General features: G+C 45.0%; 1 protein-coding gene across 3 annotated transcripts in view; it reads right to left on the minus strand.

The window, feature by feature from the left end:
• The window catches only part of MRAS (muscle RAS oncogene homolog), a 38,718-nt gene that overhangs the window by 9,580 nt on the left and 15,038 nt on the right, over positions 1-14,100 (minus strand). For 2 of the 3 annotated variants that reach the window (XM_059852773.1, XM_059852772.1), the window contains one exon: positions 7,675-7,888. In XM_059852773.1, coding sequence (XP_059708756.1) covers positions 7,675-7,867 — 193 coding nt within the window. In that variant the 5' untranslated portion in view covers positions 7,868-7,888. The remainder of the gene's footprint in view (positions 1-7,674; positions 7,889-14,100) is intronic. The other variant, XM_059852774.1, reaches the window with a different exon arrangement.

Genomic DNA, 14,100 nt, shown 5'->3' on the forward strand with positions numbered 1-14,100 from the left:
GAGTTCATCAGTTTATGCTATGCCAGTACCAACATAGGGTGCACTCCAAGTGCATCAGCTGCTCAGAAGTACCAGTCCTAATGCATCATTGCACCCCAGAGGCAAACGTGGGACCTTCATGATGACTGGGAGCATTTTCACATCCCAGTCAACTGGGCTGGGTGGGAAAACTGCTTTGCCTCTGCTGTACAGCTGTGGTGTAAACATCTGCTGCCCACAAGTGATGGGGAAAGCCCAGGGCAGCCATGGATGGAGACAGTGGCAGGAGCATACTGCTGACAGAGCAGAAGGGCTTGATACAGGTTTGCCTAGTCTGAACCAATCCACAGACCCAGCAAGGTGTTCCCTGTAGGAGAAGTGCTCAGGCTGCCCCAGTTGCCAGATGGGACCATGATAAAGATCACTTTGCTGCAACAGCACAGGTGGACACACTGCATGTCACAGCGCAGCCCACGATCCAGCCACACACCTCCACTGTATGTCTGGAGGAGTGACAGCTACACTGGAAGACCTGGAGACCTTCTTTGGTGCTGGCAGGCCCTTTACAGCCTTCAGCCTCATTTGTTCTCCTGCCTTAACTGGTGTTGAATGTCTGTTTTCATGAGCTCTTAAGGTAAAAAGAGCTTACAGGTTCTTGCAAAGACCCTGAGATTTAGGCTTATTTGCTAAGATTCTTGGAAAGTCACCTGAGTCTCTTCATAGCCTTTTATCCTGCTCCTCCTCTCTAAATCTAGGAAAGAAGGGTCTCAGCTCAAAGGCATTTCAGCTATTCTTAAGGACTGTACAAAAAAAAAAAAAAAGAAGAAAAAAAAAAAGGAAATAGAAAACCCAAAGAGACTGCATGTGCTGGTAAATTTCTATGCCCTGGGCAGAACTGCTATCATGGAATAAGGCCAGGGCTCTGGAGCTGGGACAGAAGAGGAAATTAATCTCTCCTACCTGCCCAACCTGTACAGAGAGGCTGGGTTGCCCTCATCTGACCCCTACAGCAGCTAGACACTGTGTCAGGGCAGGGCTGAGAGCTGACAGCCAGCACACAAACCCAACTTGTGGGGGAGTGGGAGAGCTCCCCGCTGAGAGCTGAGCCCTCCTGCCCTCCCTTCCCCTGAGACAGGGCAGGTGCCCCAGCACAAGCTGTGGGCAGGAAGGTGGAGATGGATGTGCTGTATCCTGCATGGTAATTTGCTTAGGGACTTCCCCTTGCTCTGGCACATTTGCAAACTTCTCACGAAACATATAAGAAGCATCCAGCTCTGCCTTTGCACCCATCACCCCATCTGCTGCCCCTCCAAAGCTCTGCATCCCCTGGGAGAGAGGGCAAGCCCTGGTGGGGCTATGGGGATACCCCACTGCTTGGGGCTCTCCTACCTTGCCTGGATCTTGGCCGCCACACTAAACACAGGCAGAGCTGCTGTGTCAGCAGCTGCTATTTAAAGGGAATTCACTTGCAGCATTGATAAAAAGGTGAGCAAGTCCAGGCAGCATTTAAAATGGCAATCTGAAAGTGTAGGTAAAAGACACACAGCAGTGAAGGTTAAGGTTATTTATCCAAAGTTAAGCATCATGTAGATGGCCAGAGAAAGTCCTTGTCTTAACATTAAATGTGCTCTTCATCAAGGCAAACCCCCAGTGTAACACTTCTGTGCTTTGTGAATTGTAAACAGCAGAGGAGAGGGATCTGGATCCTTTGTAGGCAGGAAAGGACCCCATCCTGAAAAGCATCAGCTCCAAAAAAGGGCCAGATATAAGTAGCTTTGCTTGTGGTATCTTGTGGCATAAAAGCTTCAAGATAACTCCAACCTATAGAAATGGGAAGGAGCAAGGAGAAACCTTGGGAAGGGGTAGCTCAGAAGGTGGTTGTCTTCCCAAAGTGATGAGAAGATTTAGCATGTTAGCCAGCATTCACCTTCTTTTAAAATTCTTGTTTCTACAGACAGGATGCCAAAAGACAGAAAGAACCATGAGCAGAGAACTGTGAGCTGGTACACTTTAAGCCACCAGTTGCCCCACTGGCTGCACATAAATGCCAGCATGGAAATAAGGACCAAAGCACAGTGGGTTTCTCCTACCTCATTCTTCCAAGAACTGAAATCAGACTCATAGGCTGCACACAGTCAGGGACTTCCAACAGAAAACTTCGTGAATTTCTCACAAATTTGACCAAAGAAGCAAGGAGGAGCACTTATGAAAGCATTTGGGTAAGCTGAAGGAGAGAGAAGCCAAGGATGATGTATGATGCAGGAACAGACATCCAAAGAGGGCAAAGCCATTTAGAGCTATCATGAGACCAGCTGGAGACTAAACTAAGAGCAATTAGGCTGTGAGAGCCCAGCAGGGAGGTCTCCTGCTTTGCAGGTAAGAGGTTGCTGAGTGAAGAGATGGCCTTTTTGACTTTCCAGTGGATGTGACCCCCAGCTGCTGTGATGAACTCCTTGCTAATTGAATCCTGCCCTTTTAGAGCTCTCCATAGCATTTTTCTGTGAATCCTGATGGGTTATGCAAGAGTGCAGCTGCCTAGAGAACACTTCTGAGCAGGCACAGGAGCCCAGGAATACACAGGAATTTGTAGTCCAAAATAGAAGCCCTTGGTGCTTCAAGGTGTACCATGTGGCAATGTCTCTGCAACTGACAGTGCTCCAAGTGCCCATCCAGAGACAAAGGCACTTGGTGAACCTAAACCAAGGGCAGAGACACACTGTAAACTCTAAGTCAGCAATAGCATTGCTTTTTCCGGAGCCTAGGCTGGATTCAGTTCAAACACACCATTCCCAGCCTTCGAGGAGCTCAGATCTGGTTGTGCAGGTGAGCTCTTCTTGTTTCATCTCTAGGCAAAATGTCCTCCTACATCTTTACCTTGCCAGGCAGCTGGGTGTATAGGTCACCTCAAGAGAGTTTCCCCACTGTCCATGGCATCTAGAGGGGATAAAGATGAACTGACAGGCATGCCAACCCATTTTCCATCCTTCAGCCTTTGGGTTTCACTGCCCTGCAGCTCATGGGAAAATTTAGCTTGAATTGCCAAGTCAAACTAACGAGCCTCAGGCTGAGGAAAGCCACCTCCACAGTCTCTGTCTTCCATCAGCAGCACCGTGGGAGAGGGCACTCCTATCAGCCACTGCCTTCAGCTGAGAAATTGGTATTCTGGGCACTGCACAGATGGGGTACTGGGGTCACAGCTCCTATTCTGTGTCTCCACACCCCAAGTCACCTTGAAGAGGTATGAGGTGCCCTTGCCATGTGCAAAGCAAAGCAGATGTTTCACTCGGTCACTCTGATGCTTCTGGTCCTTCTCAGACACAGCCACACTGCCCCTGGCATGAAAGCTTTCCTCAGCAAAAAACACATGATAGGAAAACACTGGGGCTTTTATGAGCCCTTCTTCTGTGCCCTAGCTAAATACACAGATGTTATAACATGGAAAACCCAAGTACTTGAATTCTTGCCCTTTCTTTAAGCAAAAAGAAGACAGGCTTCTACATCAATAAACAGAAAAAAGATGCAAGCCCTTAAAGGAGCCCTTTCTCTAACAAAGGGCAAGTATTCAAAGCCTTGTGTTTTCCATGTTGCAACATCAAAATTTTCCTGGCAGGAAAAAAATCCAACCCAAGACAAAACCCCCTCTTTCATTGTTGCAAAATCCCAGCAATTAAGGGAGGGAAATACTGTACACACAAATAAAATAATGAAAGTAGAAATTTAACTTGAATTTTAATGCTCTCACTGATACTACTCTAAATTAACAAAAACAAGAAGAAAGCGAGCCACAAACCAACCCTTCTGTTTGCAAATCTGAAGTGACCTTTGATCCCCCTCTGGCCTCATGGCTGAGTTGATCTCAAACTTCCCCAGAAGAAAAGAAGACAGTGTGCCCAGGAATGACTAGCAGCAAAAACCCTCCACAAAAAGGGATGCAAGGGATAGACAGGTGGGAAGGGCAGATAGAGTGTGGAGGAAGGAATGGAGCCTGGTGTGAGTGCACAGGGGTGGCACACCAGGCTGTGCTGGTCCAACTCAGCACAAAGGCACCTCAGGACTGGGAGGAGGTCTTGGGAAGAGAACTAGAAGGGAAACTGAACCTCAAGAGCAGAGAGACAACTTCTAGGCTGTGAGAGTTTCATCAAAATCATACCAGGGAAAGGAAAGGGAAGAAAAGGGAGACCACAGCTTCCTTTCAGCCAACACAATTCCTTGCTTGGCTCGTACCAATTGGCACAGCCCTACTGACAGCTAAGAGTTCAGCCCAATTCCCAACAAGACCAAGCCATGTGTTTGTGGTCATCTCTTTCTCTCCTTTTGCTTGACACCTTTTTATCTCTGTGTGTGTGATGTATGAGCCATAAGGCATTCTGAACCATAGGGAACTTTTTGCCATATTAAGGTATTCCACTTTTGGCTTCATGCCCAGATTAGTAATTCCAGACTGTCATTTTGCAGCCACGCATAAAAGAAATCCTCTACTACTTGCTAAGTTAGCCTGCACACAGAAAGAAGTGTGCAAAATTAATCACAGCAATGCAACTGGAGCAAGAGCTAATCAAAGCAGATTAACCCTGGCCATCACTTAATTCTGCCCTCATGTCTGTACAGCACCTACACGCATTTCACCAAGCACAGCACTGTGCTGATTTCAGCACTACCAGCAGGGAATAAACCAAGATGACATATGCAGAGAAAATTGGAGGCTGGTCCTAGAGCTTCATTAGAGTGACAGCAACCAAAAACGGGCTAGCCACAAATTGCCTGCGCATCTTTGATTCAGGTTAAGTGCCCTCTTCCACTCTACAACACTTCCAAACACTGCATTGATGGTCTTCTAAAGCTGGCATAAGGTCAACAACAAAGTGGTTTTGTGTAGTGTGGAACATGAAAACAACAAGCACAGGTTCCACAGTCTTCTGGGAGGCAGGGAACCGTCACAGACAACTCTTGGTGAGAAAAACAGAGACATACCCAAACCAAAGAACAAACAGGTAAAGGAAGATTTTGAATGAAGCTTTTGGTCCAAGATCTAAAATAGAGCCCTATTCCATTTCAGTCTACTTTCACTGACTGATTTCAGCTAAAGAAAAAAAAAATGCAAGTCAAACATTTCATCATGCAGGCAGTTAGTGCTCTTGAATAAATGTGGGTGAAGGTCTTCATGGAGGGAAGCCAAATGCTTCATGCAAGCTGGCTAGCAGAAGGTTTTTTTTACAACATAATTCTGGTGCAGCTACAAAATGCTTGAGATGCTTTGTACAGAACTGCTCAGGCAACGGCCTGGAAAAGGGTGGGCTGTTTCTCTTTTTTTAAAAGTTGTTGGATGTTTATGTATTTCTTTTTTTTAAATAATATCTATTTCTGAAAATTTCAAAATTTATAGAACCCCTCATGCTATGTCCTTATTTGGTTGTTCAAGTTCCAAAACTAGTTCCTATTTTGGGGGTGGGCAGCTGCTTCTGCCCACCAAGCACTGCATGAAACCTCAGCTTGTAAAGGCTTTGGTCATAAAGAACAACTGGAAAGTCTAGGATTTATCATGATGCATCTTGACCCTACCTATCATGTCTGTCCCTAATTTTATACCGTAAGTGATTCATGCAGCCACAGCAAGAGCAGCTGTCCCAGGATATGGTGACCTCTGAGAATGGCCTAGATCCAAAGCCTGTGACAGAGAGCTGAGGCAAATGACACAAGTGTTAGTCAGTCCTGGTGCCCTGTTTCCTCTGGGCAGTTGGAGAAGGGTCACATCCTTTTTCAGGCAAGAATATTGCCTTTCTTCCAAAATTGTGATTGTTCAAAATCTCAAGTGGTAGGAAAGAGAAGCAGCTGCGGTTTCACTTCTCTGGCTGTGAAGCATCTGTGGGCACACAAGCCCTGGAAGTCAGGGATTCCCAACATGCCATTCAAGGTCGCAGCTGAATTCTGTTCAGCTCAAGTACAGCCATTAAGTCCATCTGAGCAAAAGAAAGGTTTTTTCATTAAAACAAAGGGTTAAGTTTCTGCTCCTTGGAAAACAATTTATTTCATCACTCCCAGTCAGATCAAGTTCAGTTGGGTTTTTTGTTGAAGTTTTGTTGGTTTGTTTTGTATAAACAAAAATTCCAAATATTCAGTAAAAGATGCCTTTTCTACTTTTCAATAATTTGCAAAACCGAGGCTGCTTCAGCCAACACCAACAGGTACAGCAGCTAGTGTGTATATATATATATATATATATATATATATATATATATATATATATATATATATCAGAACATGGGGCATACCAGTGAAGATAAAGGTCACACATTTTAGAGGGCTGGATTCTAGACTCAAAATAATTAACTTAATTTACACAGGACTGGATTTTTCTTTTATAGAGGACTGACATTTTAAAAATAAAGGTTACATGTATATATTATGAGATGATTAATTGGGAGCAGATATGTCTAATGCAGATGACAAGAAGAGACATTTCAGCACCAATTTCACAAATACTGCCTCATATGAACTGTTAACATATTAAAATGAACAAATGTTGGAAAGATTAACTTCTTTTGTTGTTTGCAGGTTTTGGTTTTTTAATACTGAATAAAAGCTGTTCTTTTAAGGACTTTGTGGCCATTTGTACTGACTAAATTATATCTGATAAATCTGTAAGACTGCAACTAAGATCTCAAGTTTTCAGACCAAGCTAGCAGTCTTCACAGCAAACCCCACCAGCACCCATATTCCACCACTCATGACAACCCCCCAGCTTTCTGTCCCCACACAGCAGTGACACTTATGCAGAGACACCAAAGATCTTGAGCGCCTTCGTGACAAGAGGGTGGAGGTAGAACTAGGCACAAGTGAGGCTAAATATAGTTCAGTTATTTTAGTGGCCACATACATGAACTTGGGTAATTAAGGTACAAAATACTTGCTTGATTTTATGTCCTACCTAGTTATTCTAAAAAGGAAAACAAAACTTACAACATTTAAGAGCAAGACTCCCTTTGTAGCTGTGGATAGTCTGCCTCATGCAGCACAACTGAACAAGCTGCAGCTTTAGGTAATACAGGGGCTTCCTCCTCACCTGCTAATCAAGGGTTTTTGGTGGTTTTTTTTGGTGTTTTGTTTGTTTGTTTTCATCTGTGTGTTTCATTAAAAAAAAACAAAACAGTTTTTCTTCAAAGAACTGAAAACTCTTGGTTTCAACAGATCTCCAATTTCCTACTCATATTTAAATGAAACAGGTAATTAAACATGAAAACATCATCCTGAATGACTGATTTTAAGAGCTTGTAACAATTCTTCACTGTCAGTGGACAAGAGTATTGATTAAATATTCTTTCTGGTTATAACCACTCAGTTACCCACTCACAGTTATTTCCCAGGGGATAAGTTCAGCCTCAATGAAGTATCATTAGCAATAGCCACCTGGCAGGGCTGTAATTCACCAGCTGCAGAAGCCTACTCCAAATGTCAATGAGGATCTGTAGGTTTTCACAGGCCTGCAAGAAATGCTTCTGTGCAGAACTGGAACCAATGCAACTGGAAGCAGAAGCTTGCTGGAGACCAGCTGCAGACCATGCACTGCAGCTCCAGATCCTGCCAGCCCACAGCAGAGCAGGAGGGACAGAGACACAACATGCTGTGGGAGACACTGAGGACTATTTGCAATTGTGCTCAGCTAGAAGGGAAAGGCAATCATGAGAGTAGCTTGCTTACCATCAAGAATTGCCCACTGCCCATCTATTTCCGTGTGCTTCAGGTAGGAGTCTTCAATAGTTGGGTCATAGTCTGGCACAAAAATCTTCTGGAAAAACTGAATAGTGAGAGCACTCTTGCCCACACCACCATCTCCAACAACCACCAGCTTGTACGTGGGCAGGTTTTCGCTGGGAACAGCACTTGTAGCCATGCTGCCAGTGTGCTGCACCTGCTGGAGAAAGAGATCATCTCCAATCACTCAGCAGCAACAACAAGAGGGCAATAAGCACTAGGCAGCTTTTACCTGCTGCCTAAGAAGTGAGAATGAAGGCAGCTCTGACATCCAAAATCCTTTTGGAAAGGAGCAGCAGCACCAACCCTTCCCAACAGCTCTACTGCAACTCACACCCAGCACTTACAAGTGCAGACATCTCCACTGCTGTGCCTCGTTTGTCTGCAAGCATTGCTAATTGTCACCAAATGCACATGCAACTCCTATGTCATTGCACGCCTTTCCTACAGGGGCTAGGTCCACACAGCAATGACAAAAATCACTTTGGCTCAGTGCACCCTATCAAGCTCCCAACAGTTTCCCAACAGTTGCCAGTGATCAAATCCCATTGATAAGTCAGAGTTGTGCTATTCCTCACTGCTTAACCCAAGGTATAGCAAACATTAAATGGTATGTAACATCCTAGGGCCAGATCTGCAGGCAGAGCTGCTGGTGATGGATGAAACTGGAGGTAAAGGTCAAAGCCTGGCTCTGCCAGCAGACAAAAATGCACTTAGCCGCTTTCTTCTCTCTCACTTTCAATTTTGAGAAATAAAAACAAGAAGGCAGCAGGCCAGGAACAACAGGTGGTTTTTGTTTTGCCTCTTTTTTTTTTTTTTTTAAAACCCTCAACCCTGCTGTGGCAGGAAGGCTGGTGCCTGTGGCTGTGACACAGCCTAGAGAGCAGCTTCCTGGCAGCATGGTCACACTGCTCCCCTCACCTCAGAGCCACCTCCTAAAAGAAAGATGAAAAAAATTCCCTGGCTGAAACCGGGCAACAGCACAGGTTTGTGGAGAAGGGAGAAGAGGCAGCCATTGCTGACTGGTCCATTTCAACACTTAGCAGCAGAGACAGCTCATTTAAGGAGAAGGCAGACAGGAGGTTCTATGCATGTGAGTGAGTGCCCTCCACCCACCCTTGGGCAGCAGTGATACTGACTCAATCTCAGAGGAAACAGGTGGCCATCTCCCAGATCTGAATGACCGTTGTATTTTTTGGGAGGTCTTTCACACACTTAAAGAGAAAAGAAAAAAAAAAATCCATCATAATGATAAGACTGAAGACACGGCAGTTGATTTTCTTGGTATCGGTTTTCTTGAAAATACTGTTCAGTGCAGCAGCAGCTGTGGTGACACTTTCTGCAGGCACCTGCTCCCAGACATTCTGGTTTTGCTGGTGCCCCTTGGGCTGCAGGCACTGGCTGGGGTCAGCACTGAGGTGGGACCTCCATAAACTGTTGGCTCCCAACCTGTATCCCCACCAACACACACAAACTTTTGGAGGCTTTACCAATAACCCTAGGGATTTTTTTCATTAAAAAGACAACTTTAACTTTTTCATTCTCAGAAACCACCAAGCAAGTCTGATGTGCTCTGTGCACAGAAGCTGATTGTGTTCTTGTCAAAACACAAAAACATAATCTCCTAATCCAGGTTAGTTTCTTATTTCTCTAGTCCCTTTCTCCATAACCGTTACATCAGTTTAATCCAAAATATTGAATCATAAAAGCACTTTTGTCCTGGTGAACTTGGAGGTCTCATATTCTTTCAGTACACTGGAGACCCCATACCACCTCTAAAAAGAAAAGCCCATAAGGAGACAGAGGATGAGATTTCTGAGTCTAAGAACAGCAAAGGCCTCCTGTCCAAATTAAGACCAGCCAACATTTTCAGAGCAAGAAGCATGATCAAGTCTGCTTGTTTCTAAACCACCTTTGGAGGAAATTCTTGAGAATAGCAAGAATTTCCACTGCAAGCAACATCTGCTGGATGGGGAGAAGACCAAACCAGCTGAAGTTTCAAACAGTCTCACTGCATTTCCTCACAACCCCAAGGAAAAGTTTCTTAGCCCTATTTTTGAGTAAGCCACTTTCTCATATTTATGAGACCACACATCAATACACAGCAGACTGGGCTACTGAAAAACCAATGAATTTCAACTGAATGCCTTATTTTTGCTTGAAATAGCAAGTTTTATTTCTGTGTAATCTTTCTTGGGTCAGATGATTCTCACAGGCTTTTTGAGACACAGACCCTGGCTAAAGCTCTGCCCCTCCTTCCAACACATTTAATGACAATTTTTTGCTTTGCCCATGGCCAAGATTTCACCCCATCCTTCTTTACACAGCAGAGCAGTTCCAGCCAGGCAGAATGAAAGACTGATTGTTACTGACATGGTGGGGGACAGTCTGTGGATGTGAAAAACATACTCCGTTTGTGCATGATTTGTGACCTCCTCACAAAACCACAAGCTGCTGCTTGGCAACAAGCATTACATTTTTACTGACATTTTGTGCCAGCCCTTTAACCCACTCCTAAGAAGCCTCAAGCTTATCTTGCATGAAATGCTCCCCAAAGTGCTAGGATAATGTTTAGCCCGCTGTACAAACTGTGTCTCTGCCCAGCATGCCTATCAGCTGAATCGGGGCATTTGCTTCCCGTTGTTTCCAGAAGTTTGGTTGTGCTGTGTGCCTGAACCACCAGACTGACTGTTACATAGCCTGGGGAAAACAGCAAGAACTGAACTGAAAAAAAACCAGTTGAAAAAAAAAATCAAGAACTGTAGGCTGGCTTGTTGAGCACAATTCCCTGTGTTTTAGGTGATGCTAGAACAACAGATGAAAACTTCAGAGTGTCAGTAGATGTTTCTGCAGGGCTGTTTTTGCTGCTCATGGAAGCACTCCTCTTTCCACTGAGATGGCAGGTCCCATGCTCCAGCCATGCACGTACATAATGAAAACCTTCTGAAAGTCAAGCACTTTCATCCCTCTGCCCCTCCATCTACCCTGATAACCAAAGCACGAAGACAACTCATGCCTTGACAAGATTATGAACTTAACCAGCTCATGATTCAAACCTTTAAAACAACATATATCATTTCCTGGAAAAGACTGAACACTCTCAAAGGTGCACAGAGCTACAGGCAAGTGCAAAAGACCTGGGCTAATTTTCATGTGTTTTTGGCAAGAGTACTGACACAGTCCTCCTCAGATGGGAGCAAGAATAAGCGTGTTTGCTGTAGATCTGACTGGGAAAAGTGAAGCACAAATGTTTTTATCTGTTGTCTGAATACAAAGCAGCATGTGGTAATACACTAATAAGGTCTGATGATAATCATCTTACAATTTATATAGTTGTTTATTTTGAGGGAGCCAAGAGAAGGATCCATACCCTGCACTGGCAAATGCTGTCAGGGCTCTGGTTTAGTCACTGGAAGGAGGCTGATTTATACAGCCATTTATACAGCCATCTTCATACACACTGGCAAGACTGGTGGCCTGACAGCACAAGCCAGTAATGCTGAGACAGTCAGAAGTTTGGCTGCTTCTGGGGTAGGTGGATGGGAAGAAAAAAGAAGCGTTGGTCCATGGGTGTCACTGAATCTGAGCCTCCTCAGCAAAAAGTATTTTCTTTTAGGAGGCAGAATAAACTGTACAAAACCCCATTTACCTGTCTGGACATGGAGATGGAGTGGAAGGGCTGAGTTATCCCCTTGGAGCAGCCAAGTAACATAAAAACACCAAATTCATCTTAGTTTGTATGACTGGCCCACAAAATGTAGGCAGTGTATCTAATCCCCACCCCCATTACACAACTTGCCCTGAATGCAAGTGGGTCCGCGCACAGCTTCTGAGCAGAGTTGTGGCCACATAGGACAATAATAAAAAATAAAATGGACCCCAGATAGTTGATATTCAATATTCTGGCACTCCTTTCCCTGGTTTCTGCTCTGCTGTCCTGAAGACTGAGCTCCCAGGGTGAGGCCTTTACAGAAGGTCAGCAAGCTCAAAACCAAGCCCTGGATTTGTAGGGGAGGTTAGTGCAATTAAAGACACCAGCTCCCTGACTGAGAAGACCAGCATGACAGTGATTTACAATCTCCTTGGCAACATGCTACACAAATTGCTTAATTCTGTTATGAAACCTCCAAGAAAAGCTACAGCAGGGCCTGTGTGAGAACTACCCAGCTCCCTCCTCCTCTGCTGCAGCTCTCCAAAGCAGACAACTTTAGGGAGCCAATGTCCACTTCAGCAACAGGTCATGATTTAGCACATATTAACGTATAGGCACGGATGCTGATGATTCCATCAACCCATGGCCAAGGCAATTTTCTTCTCATCAGCTTCTTTTGGTCCATGGCTCCTCACTCATGGCCAGACTGAACTCTGCATACCTGAGGACGCCAATCTCACCTGAGGAAGACTATCAGCCACTAAGGCTGCCAACTCCTCCTACGGTTGCAATTAAGAACTCTTCCTCTACCCACAGCTCACTCAATTACACCCTTTTACCCAGCCACTTTGTAAGCATTAGCAGCTCCACGCAGTGCCTGCAGGGCTGAAACTCTGCAAAATCTGAACACTTCCCTCTCTGTTCCTCTTGCAGACTGCTGGCTGCAGCCACACAACCACCATGACACACCCAGAGACGCTAGCCAGGTACCAAAATAGTTCAGCCTGATGTGTTGTAGGCAATCCCTTGGGCTGGGAACTACTAAGAATCCTTGAAAGACAGGACATGGCCTTTTAGGAGGCTGCTACTTCCCTTGAGTCATGCTGATCAGGACTGAATGAACTTCAGGAATTTCTCCCTCAAGTAGGCATGACCATGTCCCAAAACATCAAGAGCCAAAGGACTCGTAGGTGTATGAAAAAAACCTGCCAATTATTATTAAATAAAGATGAGTAACTCTTAGCCAAGTTTTCTCCAGTCTGTCAGATTTCCTTCCCAGCCAATGCCTCTGAAAGGACACACTGAACAAAAGCTGGACTGTGTTCCAGTCTTCAGTGGGAAGTCAGCATGGAACAGATCTGTCATGTGGGAAGCCAGAGTCTGATGCCCTTTGTAGCTCTGGCATTAGGTTTTTCAAAACACAAATGAAATTTCAAGTCTCTGAAGTTTTCTAAGAAGGCAGATTCTAACAGGTGCTCCCAACTCCCATCAGCTTCCGGATCTGATGGAGCCCAGCACCTGGTAAGACCTGCACAGGAAATTACAGGCATTTCCCTTTGGAGTAGTGATCAAAGCACTATCAGATTGCTACTAAAAAAAAAAAAAAAGCCTTAAACCAACTGTCATTTAAAAATAAAATCCCCTGCCAAGAAATAAAGAGCTGCAATTGGCTGGGCTTTGAATGTGGGGGGATGTAACTGTGGGTCCTGGAAGTGGCCTCATCAATTCCCCTCCTGTGCAAAAAGATGCTGTACCCCAAGTGTTGTGTCCCCTGAACTGCTCACTGGCTTCCTGTGCCAGTCAGACCTTTTCTCCCTTTCAACCCAAAATTGCTTCACCTCCCCCACCACACAGATGCTGCTCAGATTTACTGTAAGAGAAAGAAAACGCACCGGGGGAGTAATGAAGCACTTGAGATTCACACAAAAGGCAGCTAAAGGCAGGAGCTGCCTGATGAATACTTGGTAGTTATTTCAGGAAACACAGAATGATAGCCTGAACAAATAATAATAAAAAGCCACGTCACTGGAAGTGGCTTAGGTAGCAGGCAGCCCCCACCTTCCCCCTCTGCAAATCCTTAAGTGATGTAAGGAGTAGCCCTTGCTGAAGAACTGAGCAGCTCTCCCTGGCCAGCCTGGGTTCAAGGACTCACTTGTTTTTACTGGGAAGCACGTGCTTGTTGGTGTCCCAATCTGTACGTAAGCGCAGCACAGCATGAGTCAATCACACTGACAAATGTCATCCAAATCCAACTCTGCTTCCCTCTCCCAACTCCTCCTCCACCTCCCACAAAAACTCCATTAATCTTCAGCCTGTTTCCCTCGGTGATGTAGTGCCCTTTTCAAAATATGTAAGAAGAGTTCTGTCACTCTGACAAACCAACAGTCAGGTGCAGATGCCAGATTTTTTTTTTTTTTCATTATTATTAAAAGCAATACTTCAGTCAGATTTGGGTCATTGGTAGTTACAGCTCTGCCACTACCAGTTCTGTAGAAGAATCCAGTTATGCGACCAGAAAGCAGCTACACAAGATCCATTCCTTTATCTCTAAGACCTCAAATACAACTGTATTGTTGCCAGTTCAGGGGGGTAAACTGGAGGCTGATCCAAGCCTTTTGCCAAGGTATGAAACAAGAGCATCCTACTCAGTAACTGGGGCCTGGCTCAGCTACTCTTACCTCCATTACTTCTTGTGTGCTTAAATCCACCATCCCTTTCCT

Source organism: Haemorhous mexicanus, chromosome 8, assembly GCF_027477595.1.
Source record: "Haemorhous mexicanus isolate bHaeMex1 chromosome 8, bHaeMex1.pri, whole genome shotgun sequence".
Taxonomy (NCBI): domain Eukaryota; kingdom Metazoa; phylum Chordata; class Aves; order Passeriformes; family Fringillidae; genus Haemorhous; species Haemorhous mexicanus.